Here is a 19,419-nt window from a genome sequence, read left to right as displayed (position 1 = left end):
AAAAAAATCGAAAAAAAATCGTCATAAAAACACAAAATGACCTTCTATTACTCCGTCATAATGTATTTCGTTTTCATAACAATTTCCGGGTTCCGTTTGATTTCATTTTATACTCATTTGGTTTCGTGTATGTGATATTTTGCTAGCATTATGAGGGTTTGTAGGACGGCTAACTCTGGTTTATTTGTGGTTATCTTTCCTTTAGTAAAGAATCTCTGGGAGCCCACGCCCTTAAACAAGCTCACTGGTCTAGGATCAGTTTGGAGCTCCTGGTTCGACGTGAAAACAACGCGTTACAAAGGTCCGTGAAACTGACTCAGGATCAGATTAGCCACGACAGCCTATTGGTTTGTCTCTGTTGTTGTCACGGGATGCACTTCCTCTCTACCTCCAAAAGAAGACCCAAAAAGTAAACACACAAATCTTGGCGTTAGTAGCCAACCTGAAGCATGCTTGAAGACGGCGTTTAGCGGTTCATAAGTTCTCATTTGTACTTGCTTGGAGACGTGAATATCTTAAATTCAAGTAAAGATCGAAAAGGGGCCGTAAGTTGTGATTTTAACCTCGTAGTTTGTGTTTTTGTTGTGTCGTCGGTGGTCAAGCGGAGGCAGAAGCTAACGGGGAGGCTAGCGGTCAGACCACGGTTCAGACAAGTTTAGGCCACGACGACAACATTTTGTGCGCAGTTGAGTTTAATGTTTCTCCTGTGAATCCGTGTGTTTCAGAGTGATGAGGATCTAGCACCGCTGCCATAGCAATTAGCAAGTCAAAACAAAATATAATATATTTGGAATGAGCAAAAGTCCTCAAAATAACAGGAGGCTGAATCCCATACATTGGTAACAGGAAATCCTGTCACCAACTTTCTGTTACACATGAACAAGACTCAGATATGTGATTTACCATTTTCCTTAATATGACTTTATTTATCCCTGAGGGGCAATTTAAGCACGTTGAGTAGTAGTAGTAGTGGTAGTATTTTTACTGATGGTTGATGGTTAATTTAGCAATGGACTAGTCCCGACTTGACAAAAGTGAAAACATAAAATAACAAAGATGGATTTGAAGCTTCTCATAAATATTAATGTTATTTTTAAATACTTTCCAGCCTGTTTTTTGCCATAGGCATTTCTTTGGGAACACTGCATTTGTTAATGAGAGAAAATACTCTCTTGAATAAGAGTAAACATTCTATCAACCAGTATAGTATACTGTAGTTTCTATTCTATCAACCAGTATAGTATACTGTAGTTTCTATCAACCAGTATAGTATACTGTAGTTTCTATCAACCAGTATAGTATAGTGTAGTTTCTATCAACCAGTTTAGTATACTGTAGTTTCTATCAACCAGTGTACTGTAGTTTTTATCAACCAGTATAGTATACTGTAGTTTCTATCAACCAGTTTAGTATACTGTAGTTTCTATCAACCAGTGTACTGTAGTTTCTATCAACCAGTATAGTATACTGTAGTTTCTATCAACCAGTATACTGTAGTTTTTATCAACCGTATTTGAGTTGTTATGCAAATGTCATGACAACGAATTCCCCTTTCACAAGTGGCATTTACATAATGTTCTAAGTTGCAATAGTGGAGTAACTCCTAACACTATGACTCCCAGAAGTCTAAAGTACTAGAACCTCCAGTGCAGTCATTTTGACTGCTCTCATTCAAACCAATGGAATTCTTAGGGGAGTAACTGCCAAAGAATGTTGGTTGCCTGGCAATATAAAAATGGTCATGTTGAAATTAATGCAGCTAAAGGTAGAACTTCTCAAATATCTCTTGAATTTGAAAATGTTCTCAAAATCATAACATAGAATTTGCTCATATTCTTCTTTATCGTTGTTCGTTGCAGATTCCTAGTTTCTGACTTTTGTTCATTGACAATGGCAATAAAACATTTTCTGATTCTGATTCAGAACTTCAACAGCCGTCTTCAATAACCTTTCTTTTGGGGGGTTCACCACCTTCTTGTCTCCATGGAGATGACTTTGCCTTGAACCTTCCACACTATAGCATTAAAGGAATAAATCTAGCTTTTCTTTTAATCACGGTTGTTTTTATTTACAAAAAATACCTCTCCACAGATCTGAGCAGGAACTTTTCCTGATAGTGTGACCTGCTTGTCTCCATGGACTAGAGAGGTTTAATGCAATACTATGAAACAGCAATAATGGATCATCTCGGTTGACTCGACTTCAGTTTTCTTTTTAGACATCAACATCCTTGTGTAATGTGACCAGGGCGGGGAGGATAGTATAACAAGTGTAGTACAACAGTATAACATATTTGTATTTGCAAGTTTTGCAAACACCTACTCTACCTCCATCTTTAGCCCACGTTTCTTCTTCTGTTCTGGTCAGATGGAGACGTTGTTTTTTCGGCTGCCCGGTCACGGCGACTCAACCCTGAAGCACATGGACTCGCTCCGGTCACGGCAGCACTTCTGCGACGTCACCATCGTGTGCAGCGGCAACCAGGTTTTCAAGGGGCACAAGGTGGTCCTCGCCGCCTGCTCGCCGTATCTGAGGGACCAGTTCCTCCTAAACCCGTCGCCCAAACTCCAGGTAGGACAAGGCGCTGGCATTGTACCTCACGTGTGTCCGTACAAATACTGCATTGATAACTACATAGACAGGTGAGTTTAGTTGCCGAAAAATGTACTAAGAGTAAAAAGTAAAGTGATTTCAAAATAATATTAGTCAGGTAAAAGTACAATATAGTGTAAAAAAGGGGAGTTAGATTTACTCACAGTGGGAATAGGAACCAGACCATTACTTCAAATAAAAAAGTAAAAGTATGCAGTCCAAAAACTAGTCTGTAAAGTGCAATTTCTTCAAAAAGTAAATGTAACTGAGTACTACCCACCTCTGTATTGACGGTTTATTTTGCAAGTTGGATACATATTTTTTTCAAGTACTACTCTAAATATACTTAAAATGAATATCATGCTTTTACAGTGAAATGTCAGGCTAGCAAAAACAAACAAAACAAACAAACCTGTTAAAAATGCATGCCGTCCTGTCGATTAAAGCTTACGGCAAAACACGTGCTTCAAAACATAATCACCACTATTTGACATATATTTTGCATTGATCTCTGGACGTTTCACGACTCTTATGTACTGCTGCTTGTGTTTTGGACAAGGGTAAAACATTACAAATTACAATAAATGGTTAGTTGAATGATCAGCAACCTGTTAATCTAAAACAATGACCGCTTTGGTTTTGTGGTACCGCCGAACTGCTCATTTTTAACTGTCGATCTGTCAAACTTGTTCAGAATCAGGTTTTGGATCAGGACAATAGGTAACGTTAAGGTTTATTTAGGCGTCGACCGTAAAACCACAAACGTTCAGAACCTTTTCATTGATGTCAGACGGTTAGACTCTTCCTAATTAAACAAATGAAACATACAATTAAATTAGGACACATCGGGCTGGGCGATATTGACACAAATGAATACCTCGATGTTTATTATGTCAGTCCAACAGAAATGTGTTCAAACGTGTCTTCAAACGCATTAGTTGAGGTTTAATGAGGTTTGCATTTTTTTAAACTATAAACGATATACCTGATACTCAAACTTTGCACATCTTCAAAACAACATATTATACTGATGAGTGGCCCACTTCTGGACACGTCTTCCGCGCAGGTGTCCATGTTGTACAGCTCGTCCGTGGTGGGCGACCTGCTCCTGTCCTGTTACACGGGGGTCCTTCAGTTCAACTCCAAAGAGATCGTGAACTATCTGACGGCGGCCAGCTACCTGCAGATGGAGCACATCGTGGAGCACTGCCGGGGCGCGCTGAAGAAGTACATCCAGCTCAAGAACCACTCTCCTCTGGGGGTAAGTGAGACGACCGGACCAAACGATGACCACGTTGTACCGGCGGAGGTCGGAGTTAGATGACCAGACCAAACAGTGACCACGTTGTACTGGTGGAGGTTGGAGTTAGATGACCAGACCAAACGGTGACCACGTACCGGCGGAGGTCGGAGTTAGATGACCAGACCAAACAGTGACCACGTTGTACTGGTTGAGGTCCGAGTTAGATGACCAGACCAAACGGTGACCACGTTGTACTGGTAGAGGTCGGAGTTAGATGACCAGACCAAACGGTGACCACGTTGTACTGGTAGAGGTCGGAGTTAGATGACCAGACCAAACGGTGACCACGTTGTACTGGTTGAGGTCCGAGTTAGATGACCAGACCAAACGGTGACCACATTGTACTGGTGGAGGTCGGAGTTAGATGACCAGACCAAACGGTGACCACGTTGTACTGGTAGAGGTCGGAGTTAGATGACCAGACCAAACGGTGACCACGTTGTACTGGTAGAGGTCGGAGTTAGATGACCAGACCAAACGGTGACCACATTGTACTGGTGGAGGTCGGAGTTAGATGACCAGACCAAACGGTGACCACATTGTACTGGTGGAGGTCGGAGTACGTGTCCAGTCCACTATGTTTAGCACCAGCACATTTTATGAACTGAAACTTGCTCTACCATTAAAAAAAAACTTGTGCTCTAAAGCAATAAATAGTTGCTAAAACAATAAATACAATAAAAAACTAGATTAAACCATAAAACCACTGACTTTAACCACGTGATGTCATCAGCTGTGGTTAAAGTCAGGCCAGAGCTGTGGACATAATGTTTGAAATGTGCCTCGTTTCTGTTTTATGCAACTCTCTACTTCTGTGTTTAACTGTTTGAACCTGTCTATTTAAAACCTCCCTATAGGCAGGTTTTGAAAATGAGCACTTGTGTTAAAACACTTAAAACAATACATCGCGTGTCAGCCAGTGTAATCGAAATGGCGATCAATTAATTAAATACATTCTTTGGGGGGAGACGCGAACTGGAGGCACCGCTCTGTTACTTAAATTAGACTTTAATCTGAGCTTTGTTTTTGTTTTATAACACAGTCTGAGCAGAAATAATTGACTTTAGCGGGTTAAACAACGCCCCGTTCACATTAGGTTGCAGTCGCGAGCTAGCATTAGCCAACTGCTTTTCAGTTAGTCGCACTCATCCCTTCGTTCTTGTAATGCAGACGGACGAGGAGGGTCAGGCGAGTCCGGTCATCGTCACTGGCAGCGTGCATTCAATCACGGTCGGGCCTTCGCCCAAACGACCTTTGACCCCCGAGGTTTACGACGACAGCCTATCAGCAGAAGGCACCGGACCGCTCCGGAGTGACAGCCCTTCACTAGACAACGCCTGTATTGAGGTGAGAGCGCTTTTCAGGGAGTTTCTGGAATATTTTTGTTTGAGCACTGAAAATAAATGGACAGAAACAGACAGACAAACAAAGACCGATGTGACAAATGGAGATTATTAACGATAAAATGTAATAAATCTTTTAGAAGGTGTGAGTCAATATTAACTTAATTTTATACAGACATTTCCAGGCGCAGTTTAATGCGTTTTTTGATGGATTGCAAACATATGAACAAGACTGTCTCGTTATTAGTTTTGTTTCAAAGCCTTAAAAAATGGCTTTACTTTTCAGTCTAGTTCAGAAATGTCGAACGCACAGATGCCTGCTCTCAAATGTATCCACTCTAAACTGTACTTAGGTATACCTGCTTAAGATATATGAAGAAAACTTAAGTACAGTACTTCCAACCATGGAGTAATGTAGTTTATGTTATGACAAAAAATGTTGTAAAAAAGTGCTCGTCGAGACTGGACGATCCGGACAAAAATTAATGACTCAATATCTATTTGGAGAATTAAAAGACTAAAATGTGTCTAAAATGTATGTTGAGGTTTAAGTATGAAACAAACGTGAAAAGACTGTAAAATGACCTTCTGACCCTCTGGTGGCCATCCGGTATTCATAGAACCGTTGTTTATGCAAAGTCGTCACTTTATTTGCATATCATCTAAACAACATCTACATAATTATTGGTAATTCAATGGTTTGTCCACCAGATTAATGTAAAGTTTTGTATTTTTGAACCTTCATTACAGGTAAATGAGTCCGACGAGGAGGTCAGTGTCAAACAGGAGGACGGCGATGTGTTCAAAGTGTACATCTCTGAAGAGGAGAGGACTCACAGAGAGGTCATGGAGAGAGAAATACGGTCTGAAATGTCTCAGGATGGACACTTTCAAAAGGAGGAGATTATGATCGGAGAAGGAGGCGACTACGAGCTCCGCCCTTCAGAGGAGCAGCCCGGAGGCAGCCGAGATTCAGCGGAGAGCTTGAGATTCGCCTTCAAGCACCGGCTGAGCGACTTCCGGCAGAGCAAGGGCCGCGGCAGGGGCGTGAAGAGGAGGAAATGGGGACTGTCCGAGGAGAGGAAACTTATGGGACTCGCCCATCAGCAGGACATGTGGTACGTCACCAACTCCGGGGTCGGGCTGGCGCTGGGGTCCGACTACAACCAGGATTCTGTCAAAGCCGGGAGCTACATCTCTGTCAAAGCCGGGAACTACATCTCCATGGAACTCCCCCAGTTAGAGTACAACATGACCGAAGGGGAAAAGCAGGCGGCGCAGCTGGCTTTAGAAGAGGCCGGAGGCGGCGAAGGGGCGTCCGGTCTAGAGGTGCAGCCCAGCGACAGAGCAGGAGGAGGGGACGAGTCTGTCGCCGTGGTCGGGTCGACGTCCAGCAGCGGCCCCGGCCCCGTTATCTGCGATTACTGTGGCCTCGCTTTCCCGACCGCCAACATCCTTGCCCTGCACTGCCGCACGTCTCACATGCTCTACGCCTGCCCCTGCTGCGGCAAGAAGTTCCACCACTCGGCCAACCTGAGTCGCCACATGGCGGTGCACCGGTCCGGCGGCAAGTCCCACCCGTGCCCGCTGTGCTGCAAGAGTTTCACGCAAAAGTCCACGCTGATCGATCACATGAATCTGCACAGCGGGGAGAAACCACACAGGTGCGCCTACTGCCACGCCCGCTTCGCTCACAAGCCGGCGTTGCGGCGCCACCTGAAGGAGCAGCACGGCAAAACGACGGGGCAGAATTCACTTGAGCAGCAGGAGAGGGAGAGGCAGGAGACGCAGCAAGTCATCGAGCAACATTTATGAACCAAGCGTACTCCTAAAGCTAAACTGTTCTAATGTGGTGCTCTAAGATGCATATGGATAGCTAATTTAGATTAAAAACAGTCGTCTTGACGCGCAGTTTGTTTAGCCAGACGAACATGTTGCTGTGAATTGGTCCGTTCATTCTAAACTCCTGTTTCGATACTAAACGTTGATCTGGGCACTAAGGAAAAGCTTGAGTCTGATTTTAATACCACATAACCATAATAAACCATAAACACTCTATACTATATGATGATTTTCAACACAAAATAATCGCTTCTTTACTACTTCTGATCAAAACCATTCTTATGATATTTAGAAATGGTACAAATTTAAGTGTGATTTTTACAGTTTCAATATTAGTTTTAGTATCAATTAGTATCTGGGTATTGATTTTTTTAATTTACTTTTTATATGTTTGACAAACCTAAATTGTACTGTCCTCGCTGGCTCTGCAGGTTAAGAAGAACAGGAGAGTTCTCCCTCGACTTAGAAAGAAACATTCTCATTTATTGCTGAGGGTAAATGCTTATTGATTCAGTCGTTCTCACTGAAGTGCTCTTACTGAGGGCTGTGGGTAGTAGTAGTAGTACTCGGTCTCATGTACTTAAGTAACTTTTTAAAGCAATTGTATTTCTTTTGAGAAGTTTTCTGACGCTATACTTTCTCCGACTCGAGCAATATATCCTTAAGTGTAGCAATACTCTGGTTACACTCCCGCTGTTTAAAAAGAGGTTTACTTTGACAGTATTAAATGGTTGCTGTGGTGATAGTTTCTGATCATTTCCAATCTCTAAAAATATCAGATTTAGTTCATTTATTAAAGAATTGTACCACTACTTTTAATTTCTACCTATAATACTTAAACGTTACTCTTGCTTGAGTAAAATATTTAGATGTTTTGCCCATTTCTGGTGATTTTGACTTGAAAACAGATATAATTACACACATAGATTCACATTATGTTGAAATCACAGAGAGAAGCAGTTCTAAAGGGCTTTGATTGGCCACTGTGTCTTGCTTCTATGAACTAACACTAGCAAACAAAAAGGGAAAAGTTGTAAGATATCTATCCTTAAGTATCTCTGACGACCGTTACATTGCCTTTCATTGTTTTATTGCTGGAAGGATGCACCGTTTAAAAAGAAAGTAAATCGTTGGATAAAGTGGACCAAATTAGCTGTAAAGGAGCTTTTAATACAGTACGCAACTCCCACTGTGCTTGAAAATAGAATAACCTATATTGAATGACTAAATACGATTGTTTTCTTTTTCAGTTTTATTAAAAATCACGTGCTGTGTCCAAAAATATTAACCTTCTGATGATATTCTCCAAAGGTACAGAACTATAAAGTTTCAAGGGAAGTGTGAAAAAACTGTGAGAATGCTGCATAGTGGCCTTACTTTTAATTTATTTTATATATTAACTTGTGTTTTTTCCAAATCTGTATTTATTCACATAGACGATTGATGTTTTGGTTTGCTTGCTGAATGTGTGGGCTCATGGCAAACAGATTTATTGTCCTGTTGCAAACCAAACATTAAACTCAAAAGGATGATAGATGAATGCATTTGGTTTTGGCCATTTGATTACATTATGTTTAAATCGGGGTGTCATTATCCAGGACATTCAAAGGAAAACTTATGTTCTCACTCTCAATCTGAGAGTATCTACCTGTCTATCTACCTGCGTTGCACCAATGAAATTTCCCCATGTGGGACAATAAAGGAATATCTTATCTTATTACCGAAAGGCTGACTAAAATGTGTTAAAAAATAAAAAAAATGTACTGTGTGATATTTAATACTGTTGTAGAAAGAGCACATTTTTAATAAAATGTAATCAAATATAGCATTTACTGTGTGATTTTCTTCTACCATGAACCCAGTGCTCTTTGCAGACGCAGTGTTGTCCCACACACGCTTCATATAAAGAGACAAGCTCGAGTCTCGTCCCATCATAAAGACCTCTGCTTAGGACACACAGCTGGGACAAAAGGCTGAAACGTCTCTGAAAACAAGCTTCCTGAAAGTCTCAATTCCTCTTTTTACAATAAGTTTGAATGCTTCCTACTCTTTTTGAGCAAAGTACATTATTAATTCAACATTATTTGAGCTCTTTTTTTTTAGTCAGTATTATGCACTGAATGTTTCCTTGTTTTTAATGGAGGCTCAAATCAAGTCAATCAAATATTTTCTTCTAGAGATGCCCTTAAGAATCCTTTAGGAATGAAGTTAGTTTTTTTTAATGAAGTGTCTGAGTTTTGATTCGCTGGGTTTGTGCACAATTGTTGCCGGTTTCTTCCGTACGACCAGGGCCCCCAAAGACCCTTTCCCGCGCTCTCCTCCTTCCCCCTCCAAAGTGTGTAGCAGCTGTAATAAATCATAATAAACTGACAGTCTACTTTTGAACATAGCAACATCAATCAAGGTGACAAAGAAAGGATTTATTGAGCGACAGAAAGCAATAACGTACATCAATTTGACAACAAAATTAAAACAATGTGAAAGTTTTGAGACATGATGTAATCCCTCATTTGTCCAGGAGTGTTCCAAGTTTCAGGTGAATCATCTGGAGTCTGTTTTTAGAAAAAACAAAACCTTTCCAAACTCGATTTGCAGATTGAGAATGACTCTTGGATGAGAGTGGAAAGGTTTTCCATCCATTTTCTACCGCTTGTTCCCTTTCGGGGTCGCGGGTGATTGGAGCCTATCCCAGTGACTTCGGGAAGGTTTTGTTTTTCCTAAAAACAGAGTTTTGAGATTAAAACTCTACAGACACGGAAAAACCATTAAAAAAAAAAAAAAAAAAATCACAGAAAGTCCTCGTTGTAGACCACTTGGTTCCTCTTGTCGCGGTAGGAGCCCTTTGTGCTGTTCTGTACGGCTGTGAACGAGACGGACAGCGATGAGACTCCAAAAGACGTGAGCAAAATTCAGCTGCGGAGAGTATTTTGAGTGGTTCGTTTTACCCAGAGAGGCCCAGACTGATTTTCCGGTGGCCGCGTCCAACATGGGCTGCTTCCTGGCGATGCTCACTTTGATGTTGACGTCTCCCACCGTGCTGCCGTTCAACTGCGACGGAGAACAAGGGAAAAAGACTGGCGTTATTATGCATTTACGCCTCGGTAGAGAGAACGCAGAGATACAAAATTAGAATAATATAAAATAATACAGTGCGTCTATGTTATTATCTGTTTTCTGGTCCTTTAAAATTATTTAAATTATGCTCAAAATCTGATGCGAGCAATCAGGGGGTCATGATCAGAGTAAATCCGAGGATGTTTTGCGGTTTAGATATAATTTGAATAATCTTTTAACTCCAAAAGTTTGCACGTAACCGCAGCCCGTTTCTCAAAGTGTGGTACATGAGCTCCAAATATATATTGAATTATTGAAAGTCAATTTAATCTGCATTTATGTCCTCTTTCAGTTGAGTCCTAGTTATATATCAAGTAAGTAGTCCAATTTTAATTTAGACTTGGTATATCCTTAATTTAGACCTGGAATAGTTCTGTTTTAGATGCATTTTAGATCTTGTGGTGCTCAGGAAGTCCAATATTTTCTTTGGCGGTTACTAAGGTGAAACTTGCACTTGGCACAAGGTGATACTGATCTAGTGCAACAATAAATTGGTCTAAAATAAATAATATGTTTTCATATACAAACATATCCTAAATAATACCGTTTCCCCCAGAAAATTGCATTACACAAAGCTCTTTAAAATATAGATCACCAACTGTGGCACCAACAGAAACATGTGTGAATGGGGAAATATGGCATAAAAGACAGGAACTAGACAACAATTTACACTGTGATTGGATAACTCAACAACCACATCATCACTCTGGTTCAAAAGAAAGAACACTAAAACCAAACGCAACGAGGCAAAAATGTTAAAATAAAAAATTAACGGGGAAAAGAAGACTGTGTTTGAGTCAAGCCTTGAGAGTTTGAAAAGTATATTATTCCAGTATAATGTCCACACTTACCTCTGCAACTGCCTGGTCTGCAGACTCCATCTTTTCAAATGTAATAAATGCACAGCTGTAAAGGATAAACAACAAATGGATAAGTAGTCTGCACACAATAAGCTAAACAGAACTGGAAAAGAGCGAGTTAACCAGTACGTACTTGCGTGGGTTGTCCATAGAGAGGTCAATGATGTTTCCATGGAGAGAGAAGGCGGAGCGCAGGCCGTCCTCTGTGAGTCCGGAGCCGTAAACGTAAACCGTGTTCCCCTTTCGGACGCCCCTGCGCTCGGGATACGAGTCTGAGCCTGACAACAAAACAAGGACATGAGATTTACACTTCAGGACTGACATTGTATCCTGAAAAATGAATTGTGAATTGGATGTATTGGATAAGATATTGTAAAATAACATGTAAACTAAGAGAGGTAAACTGGAATTAGAGTTTTTCCCCCTTATTGTACAATAATCCCCACCCTCTATCAGTGTGTATATAGTCTTTTCTTTTGTGTAAATCTATCTTTTTACACTATTGTTTTTGACCTCGTTTTGATTTTGTTGCACATACATTCCACTAATTATTGTAGTTCAGAAAAGGACAAAAGTTGTATTGTCAGTCAAAAGACAAATACAGTATGGAAAGGATAAAAGTACAATTAACTGCATGCTGTTTAAGAGGCTTTACTCCACGTTTTGAAGGACAGAATGAGCATTAATTACCCAGCCCCAGCGCGAAAAAAAAACTCACGTCTGAATGGTCCATCCCTGTCTCTCTCTCTATCGCGCTCATGTTCTCGGCTCCGGTCCCGGCTCCGGTCCCTGCTCCGGTCCCTGCTGCGGTCCCTGCTGCGGTCCCTGCTGCGGTCCCGGCTACGGTCCCGGCTGCGGTCCCGGCTGCGGTCCCTGCTACGGTCCCGGCTACGGTCCCGGCTACGGTCCCGGCCTGTGCTTTGGTCTCCGGTCTCGTCTCTGCTTCGGTCTCGGCTCAGGTCTCGGCTCCGGTCCTGGCTCCGGTCCTGGCTCCGGTCCTGGTTCCGGTCCTGGCTCCGGTCTCGGCTCCGGTCTAGGCTCCGGTCTAGGCTCCGGTCTCGGCTCCGGTCCTGGCTCCTTTCTCGGCTCCGGTCCTGGCTCCGGTCTCGGCTCCGGTCTCGGCTCCGGTCTAGGCCCTGGTCCTGGCTCCGGTCCTGGCTCCGGTCCTGGCTCCGGTCCTGGCTCCGGTCCTGGCCCCGGTCCTGGCCCCGGTCCTGGCTCCGGTCCTGGCTCCGGTCTCTCTCTCTGTCCCGGTCAAAGTCCCTTTCCCTGTCCCTGTCGCGGTCTCTGTCTCGGTCCATTTCCCGACTTGACGACATTCCGCCTCCGTCGTCATCGTCGCGGTAACGGTTATTGGAGCTGACAAAACTGAAGAGGCAAAATGTATTATTAATCAAATGGAGAGGTTAGAGATTTCATTTAACTTCTACACCAATCTTGGTCAGTGACAGCGCTAATTTTATAGATAGAGTAAATCAAACATTTTCACAAGTAGAAATATGAATTAAAACAAATACAACTCCAGGGATGGAAATTATGAATGATCAAAACAAGGAAGGACATCATCATTTATTTGCAATATCATACAATTTGATTCATTACTTGCTTTACCTTTCATAGAGTGGCTTCCTGTTGGCCCTTTTGGACTGCACAAAAATAAAACATGGCACTATCAATTAGACCAGTAATCTCAATAACTGTTCAAATTCAAACTAGTTTCTTGTACAGTAATAACAGGTCAATAACATGGACGGATAATGAAATGTTTTCCATACCTCCGGTGGCTCATCATCGATTGAGAAGCTTCTTTGAAAAGGTAAGAAGGCAGGAGCTGGGCCTTTTTCAGGGTCCTAAAATTTTTTTTAAAAATGTATAAATTAAGTTTCCTGTATATTATCAATTATCACTAAAATGAACATTAAAGGGTTTACTTTAGTTTCCCACCACTTTTTATTCTTTCTCATTTATCAAGAGTAACAAACTGTGCAGAAAAAACATAGGTTTAATTTAGTCTTGATAAATATATCACCTTAAGTTTTATCTCCAACATCCGTGACCTTTTGAATCCTGAGTTTTTGTTCTCAGATTTAATGGCGCTGATGGCTCCAGACTTGATCAGCATCTTTGCCTGTTCAGTGGCTGTCGCAGTGTCCACCACGGGCTGGTCAGATAAAGCTGTATAGAAAAACATTAGATTGCAAATGTTCAAAGTTAACAAAACAATTAGAAATACGATTTAATTACGAACAAGCACACTTACTTCGTTTAAGGCCACTCTGATTGGTCTGGTTGGTTGAACTCTGCTTCTTCAATGCGACCAGTGCCTTTTTCTAAAATTGGAAAAACATCAAATTTAGGTACAACGTGTACACATTTATTTAGTTTAGATTTTAAATAGCAAAATATATGAATATAGAACGGTAGAAGTATAATCTAGTTACCTTTTTCTTGAGTTTAGCATATTTCTTTTGCAAAGCTTCTTCTTCATCAGTGAGTGAACTTGGAAATGCCACCATCTTCTTAAGCCCTACAAAACAGGTCTAACAAGCAAAATCAAATATTATATTTTAGCATTTATTGATTTGTTTGCCCATTTCTGTGGTTGTTGTGGCTAGTGAATTGGCAACGCTACTACCAATAGTCACTGTTCGGTTTCGTGCGTAATATAAAAGAAAATAGACAGACTATAAATGTCTCTGCGATCAAATTAAGATACCATAACCTTGCATTATCCTTAACATCATGCAAATCACAATATATACCCAAATATTAAAGAAAGAAGGCGAAATTCACACATTTCTTACCCAAAGCCAAAACTCAACACAACAAAGTCGCCCAGATATGACGTCACAGAGTATATTTGTATTTTATCTCTTTTTTCCTTACCTATCGTTTTTTTATATATACTTATATAAAATTACGTCCATGAGTGTTCAAATAATTAGTGTTTTATGTTTTTTATGTATTTTGATATTTATTTAAGTTTCACAAAACCGTCACCCATTAACTACTTCCGTTCATTTTTACAACTTCCGGAGCGACATCAGCAACTTTTAGGTTTCATTTATCAGTGCTGGGCATGGAGAGAACCAGTAAGTTTCACTTTTTCTTATCTAAAACAAACTATTTAAATATAGGTGTGCGTCATTATTTCGATTTGATGTGCCTCTTTTAAAGCAATGTGTTGATGCTGATGTGGCTTATGCGTGTGTTGCCTCCTGTCAATCACTGATCACCATAAAGAAGTTAAGTTAAGAGGAGTTAGAAAACAATCCCATGCTCCTAAGTGGGATACAGATGGTTAATCAAGTGACTAGCCATAATAAGCCATTATAATTAATCAAACCATTTCCTAGTTTGTTTCTGTGTTTCTTTATTATTATTACCATTCTTTTTTTTATATATACCATTTTACGGGTCGCATTTCTTGTTCGATTTTTGTTTGATCATTCAAGGTTCTTTTTGTAGATATTCTTCGTGTGATTCCTGCTGTTGTTTTGCTATTCCTCTGCTTTTTTTCAGGATTCAGGATCATCGTCAAAGTTGCAATTTTTCCTGTCTTTTAGAGTGGCGGAATAGTAGTAGTAGTTAGTTGTAGAACTACTTTGTCATTCAGTGATCATGATAGTATTATTATATATTTTGGTGTTTGTCAGTCTTGTAGTTGTTTTCAGAATGACAAGTTAAAGTTTCCCTATTAGTTTACATTGCAGAATTTGTCAGTTAGACATCAGAGATCTCCACAGCGAAACGGTTTGAGTGAGAGTGACCACCTTTACCACTGCGGTTCCACCACTGTCACACACAGACTGCTGCTGTTGTTGTTGTTGTTGTTGTTGTTTTATGGCGGTTGGCATCCAAGTGTTGCATTACCGCCAGACTTTATTGTTGTTGTTGTTGTTTTATGGCGGTTGGCATCCGAGTGTTGCATTACCGCCAGACTTTATTCCTTAGACTGTTGTTGCTGTTGCTGTTGTTTTATGGCAGTCGACAGCCGAGTGTCGCATCACCGCCAGACCTCATTCCCCAGACTTTGTCGTAGTCCTAAAAGTTGTTCTTCCAGTGCTTTGACCTCAAGTGCTTTGACAAAGCCCAAGAGGTCATGAGATGGCTTTGTCATTGTATCCTATAGAAATTCTTCCTCCCCTCAGACTTTGTCGTAGTCCTTAAAAATTCTTATTCCATTGCTTTGGAAGTACAAAGCCCATGAGGTCATGGGACGTCTTTGTTGTTTTACAAAGCCCATGAGGTCATGGGACGTCTTTGTCGTTTTATCCTTTAGAAGTCCTTCTTCTATCACTTTGGCGTTTCCGGCTCAGTCTCCAACACCCCCCACCTCTATAAACGTCTACCCAGCCCTGTGCTACATAAGTAAGCAACCACAGCCTGACACAAACCCTGTGACTGGATCGCCAGAACGTTCCGCAGATTGAACTCCCGCCCATTATTCCGAAACCACAAGGCCAACCCGGCCCTTTCTCTATCATAAGCCTCACAGCAAATCAGCACATGCTCGACAGTCTCTGGCACCCGACAGTGACCACACAGACCGGTCGGATGTTTGCCTATCCTACTCAGTGACCAATTGAGTCCAGTATGGCCAATCCTCATGCGGGCGAAGGCCCTTTCCTCCCACGCGTTCCTGCCCATAGACCCGCAAGGACCCACACTACCCTGTATGTGATAGAGATGCCGTCCAGTAACACAGTGGCTCCAAAATTCCTGCCAAAGGCCGACCACATGACTCTTGATAACGGGCTTGATTTCAGATTTGCTTAACTCAACCGCCACATCAATTGATGGCCGCCTAAGGGAACGTTTAGCCAGTGTATCAGCCATTTCGTTACGATCCACCCCCACATGCGCAGGGACCCAAATGAAGGAAACCCTCACATCCCTCCTGGACAGGGAGAGCATCAGACAGAAGATGCCATTCAACACATCCTGTCTGCAATCCGATTTCCCAGATTTAATGCTTTGCAATGCAGAAAGGCTGTCAGAGGCCACCACAATGCCGCAACACTGCAAAGCAGATTCCGCCCATTCCAATGCCAACCGTATCGCTATGAGTTCCGACGTGAAAACAGAAAGGCGATCTGTCAACCTCTTCTTGACCGCCAGCCCCAGGTCAGGCACAAAATAAGCGGCGCCAGTACGCCCACTCTCAGGATCCCTAGACCCGTCGGTATAAATAAACACACCACCTGAGTGCTTATCGATGAGCGCTTGAACGGCAAACTGCAGTGCCCTCCCAGCGACTCCTCTAAGCTTGCCATGCAAGCTAACATCAACAGGAGCCGGGACAAACTTCCACGGAGCTATAGCAGACAAAGCCACCGACGGGCTCACACGCAGATCACCAACCCCCGCAAGCCGCGCCTTCGCATTTCCTACCTGGCTAAAAACCATACTGCCAGCCTCATTCTGCCCCCCATCAACCCTGAGAAAGTCCCTCACCGGGTGAGAGCTTGTATGACCTTGCACATTCACCCAGTAAGCCAACAGAAGTTCTAGCCTCCGGAGCCGTAACGGCAATTCCCCCAACTCAACCTGCAGCGCCGAGACAGGGGAGGTCCTAAAAGCCCCACAGCAGATGCGCAAGGCCTGGGCTTGCTCCACATCAAGCTTCTTTAAGTTAGTCTCAGCCGCAGACATGTAGGCTATACAGCCATAATCAATAGCCGCCCTCATGACGGCCCGATAAATACCCAGGAGCGACCTTCTGCTGGCCCCCCAGTCCTGGCCGGATAGACAACGAAGCAAGTTATTCACCCTTTTGCATTTACCACTGACCTCATCAATGTGCTGACGCCAACTAAGCCTCTCGTCAAAGGTGACCCCCAAGAACCTCACCTCCCTGACCTGTTCGAGCACCTGCCCATGCAGTCGAAGGGAGACGTCCCTATGCCCATTGAAGAAACAGATCACTTGAGACTTCCGTACGGACAGTTTAAACCCCCACTTCAGGGTCCACTGCTCCACCTGCTGTATTGCCCTTTGCAGTTTCGCCTCGTAAAACCGGAGATTCCTCCCTCTCACCCATAGAGCGCCATCATCAGCATAAAGGCTCCTCCCAACAGACCCATCCACGTCGTCAAAGATGTCCTTAATCATAACATTGAACAAGATAGGGCTACACACACTCCCCTGCGGGATCCCATTCTTTACCTCGTAGACCCCAGAGTAAGCAGCGCCCACTCTGGTTTGAACACGCCGGCCAGACAGAAAGCTCCGGACCCAGTTAAACAGTTTACCCTTCACACCACACTTCCGCAGCTTAATGAGGAGCCCATCCTTCCAAACCATATTGTACGCCTTCTCCACATCAAAGAGCACCGCAATAACCTTTTCTTTCTGAGCCCTGGCCAGCTGGATATCAGATTCCAAACACAACACGGAAACCATGGTGTTCCTGCCCCTACGGAAACCACTCTGGTGCGCGGGAAGCAAACCCTGACTCTCCAAGAAGTAATCCAACCGCTCGGTAACCATGCGCTCCATCGTTTTCCCGAGCTGCGACGTCAAGGCAATCGGCCTATAACTTGAAGGGTCAGACGCTGGCCTACCCGGCTTCAGAACCGGCACCACCGTAGACTGTTTCCACGCAGATGGAACACAACCTGAATCCCAAACACGGTTGAAAAGACCCAGGACTAGCCCAAGCGTGTCATCAGTCAAATGAGAGAGCATGTCATAGCACACCTCATCTTTACCCGGGGCTGTCTGTTTCGGCTTAGAAAGTGCTCTCCTTAGCTCAAACAAACTAAATGGAAGGTCAAGGTCATCTTGAGTCAAAGGCTGGTGCCCAATCAGCTCAGAATTCTGGGCCAAAGTACTCTCCCTGTAGTGCCTTTCCGCAGGTGAGAGATTGTCAGAGCTGTGCACCGACACAAAGGTGCTGGCCAACAGTTCAGCTTTGTCAACGTCGCTGACTGCTTCAACACCATTCTGTATTAGGACCGGGGTCCCGTGACGGCGCTCAACTCCATGCATCCGCTTAATCATCCCCCAAACATCCCCGAGACGCGTTTCTCTCCCAATTTTGGAACAATACCGCCTCCAACAGGCACTCTTGGCCGTTCTTACAGTTTTCCGCACAACAGCGCGGGCCCTCTTGTAGTCAATGAGGGCACCCTCAGTGTGGGCAACCCTTAGCCGGCGAAACGCCGCATTTCTTGCCCTAACAGCATAACCACATGCTTCATTCCACCACGGCACCCGCTTCCTATGTCCACTACCACCACTCTTAGGAATCGTCCCTACCGCTGACTGCGTGATGAGCAAGACAATTGCACTATTGAGATCATCCACCTGAGTCAATCCTCCTTCCTGCAGAACCCTAGAACCTGTTGTTGTTGTTGTTGTTGTTTTATGGCGGTTGGCATTCAATTGTTGCATTACCGCCAGACTTTATTCCTCAGACTTTTCGTAGTCCTCAGACTCTGTCGTAGTCCGTAAAAGTACTCCTTCCATTGCTTTGGTGTTACAAAGCCCATGAGGTCATGCTATGTCTTTGTGACTAGAATAGTTGTTGTTGTTGTTGTTGTTGTTGTTTTATGGCGGTTGGCATCCAAGTGTTGCATTACCGCCAGACTTTATTCCTCAGACTTTGTCGTAGTCCTCAGACTCTGTCGTAGTCCGTAAAAGTACTCCTTCCATTGTTGTTGTTTCAGAGACCAACCGGCTTTATTCCAGGGAGACTCTTCTTCATCTTCCTCTCCTTCTTTGACGTTCGGTGCTTCCACCGTACAGCTTTACTCTTTAGGCTTCATTCTATAGGCTTTAATATTTCCACTGATGTCGCTGCTTGGTAGCCGCGCGTCTACGAGACTGGGCGAGGACACAACAACAACAACAACAACTACGAAAAGTCTGAGGAATAAAGTCTGGCAGTAATGCAACAATTGGATGCCAACCGCCATAAAACAACAACAACAACAACAACTGGGCGAGGACAGGAGACCACCCCCACCCTAGAACCTGTTGTTGTTGTTGTTGTTGTTGTTGTTTTATGGCGGTTGGCATCCAATTGTTGCATTACCGCCAGACTTTATTCCTCCTGATGTTCAGGGGGTCAAAAATACCCGAGTTGTTGTTGTTGTTGTTGTTTTATGGCGGTTGGCATCTGAGTGTTGCATTACCGCCAGACTTTATTCCTCAGACGTTTCGTAGTCCTCAGACTCTGTCGTAGTCCGTAAAAGTACTCCTCCCATTGCTTTGGCGTACAAAGCCCATGAGGTCATGATGTGTTTTTGTGACTAGAATAGTTGTTGTGTCAGAGACCAACCGGCTTTATTCCAGGGAGACTCTTCTTCACCTTCCTCGCCCTCTTTGACGTTCGGTTAGAAGTCCTTCTTCCATCACT

At 43.2% G+C, this 19,419-nt stretch overlaps 3 protein-coding genes across 3 annotated transcripts in view; 2 read left to right on the top strand and 1 right to left on the bottom strand.

Annotated features, from left to right (window-relative positions):
* The first annotated feature begins 378 nt into the window (after positions 1 to 378).
* On the top strand, positions 379 to 8,905 carry LOC140362120 (uncharacterized). Its single transcript, XM_072448170.1, has 5 exons — positions 379 to 545; positions 2,368 to 2,571; positions 3,659 to 3,853; positions 5,066 to 5,242; positions 5,989 to 8,905. Exons 2-5 carry the CDS (start codon positions 2,368 to 2,370, stop codon positions 7,051 to 7,053), a joined length of 1,641 nt encoding a protein of 546 aa, XP_072304271.1. The 5' UTR covers positions 379 to 545; the 3' UTR covers positions 7,054 to 8,905.
* A 661-nt stretch (positions 8,906 to 9,566) lies between these two features.
* nelfe (negative elongation factor complex member E) lies at positions 9,567 to 13,915 on the bottom strand. Its single transcript, XM_072448169.1, has 11 exons — positions 13,859 to 13,915; positions 13,496 to 13,581; positions 13,315 to 13,384; positions 13,084 to 13,229; positions 12,830 to 12,904; positions 12,666 to 12,700; positions 11,773 to 12,422; positions 11,188 to 11,332; positions 11,046 to 11,100; positions 10,026 to 10,128; positions 9,567 to 9,940 (listed from the first exon to the last, which is right to left on the bottom strand). Exons 2-11 carry the CDS (start codon positions 13,568 to 13,570, stop codon positions 9,867 to 9,869), a joined length of 1,428 nt encoding a protein of 475 aa, XP_072304270.1. The 5' UTR covers positions 13,571 to 13,581; positions 13,859 to 13,915; the 3' UTR covers positions 9,567 to 9,866.
* Positions 13,916 to 14,086: 171 nt separating this feature from the next.
* The window catches only part of skic2 (SKI2 subunit of superkiller complex), a 29,641-nt gene continuing 24,308 nt past the window's right edge, over positions 14,087 to 19,419 (top strand). The window contains exon 1 of the mRNA XM_072448168.1: positions 14,087 to 14,146. Coding sequence (XP_072304269.1) covers positions 14,134 to 14,146 — 13 coding nt within the window. The 5' untranslated portion in view covers positions 14,087 to 14,133. The remainder of the gene's footprint in view (positions 14,147 to 19,419) is intronic.

Source organism: Eucyclogobius newberryi, unplaced genomic scaffold (assembly GCF_026437365.1).
Source record: "Eucyclogobius newberryi isolate DKJ021-1_F unplaced genomic scaffold, fEucNew1.0.hap1 SCAF_16, whole genome shotgun sequence".
Taxonomy (NCBI): domain Eukaryota; kingdom Metazoa; phylum Chordata; class Actinopteri; order Gobiiformes; family Gobiidae; genus Eucyclogobius; species Eucyclogobius newberryi.
Note: the sequence above shows the minus strand (reverse complement) of the source record. Positions and strands in the feature narration are given on the sequence as shown.

What these genes read in the sequence shown, in the direction of transcription:
- LOC140362120 (XM_072448170.1), top strand. Translation starts at nt 2,368, where the DNA reads ATGGAGACGTTGTTTTTTCGGCTGCCCGGTCACGGCGACTCAACCCTG. An exon ending in AGAACCACTCTCCTCTGGGG is followed by an intron (nt 3,854 to 5,065) that starts GTAAGTGAGACG and finishes CTTGTAATGCAG; the next exon opens with ACGGACGAGGAGGGTCAGGC. An exon ending in TAGACAACGCCTGTATTGAG is followed by an intron (nt 5,243 to 5,988) that starts GTGAGAGCGCTT and finishes CCTTCATTACAG; the next exon opens with GTAAATGAGTCCGACGAGGA.
- nelfe (XM_072448169.1), bottom strand. Translation starts at nt 13,570, where the DNA reads ATGGTGGCATTTCCAAGTTCACTCACTGATGAAGAAGAAGCTTTGCAA. An exon ending in ATGCTAAACTCAAGAAAAAG is followed by an intron (nt 13,385 to 13,495) that starts GTAACTAGATTA and finishes TTCCAATTTTAG; the next exon opens with AAAAAGGCACTGGTCGCATT. An exon ending in CAGACCAGGCAGTTGCAGAG is followed by an intron (nt 10,129 to 11,045) that starts GTAAGTGTGGAC and finishes TCTCCGTCGCAG; the next exon opens with TTGAACGGCAGCACGGTGGG.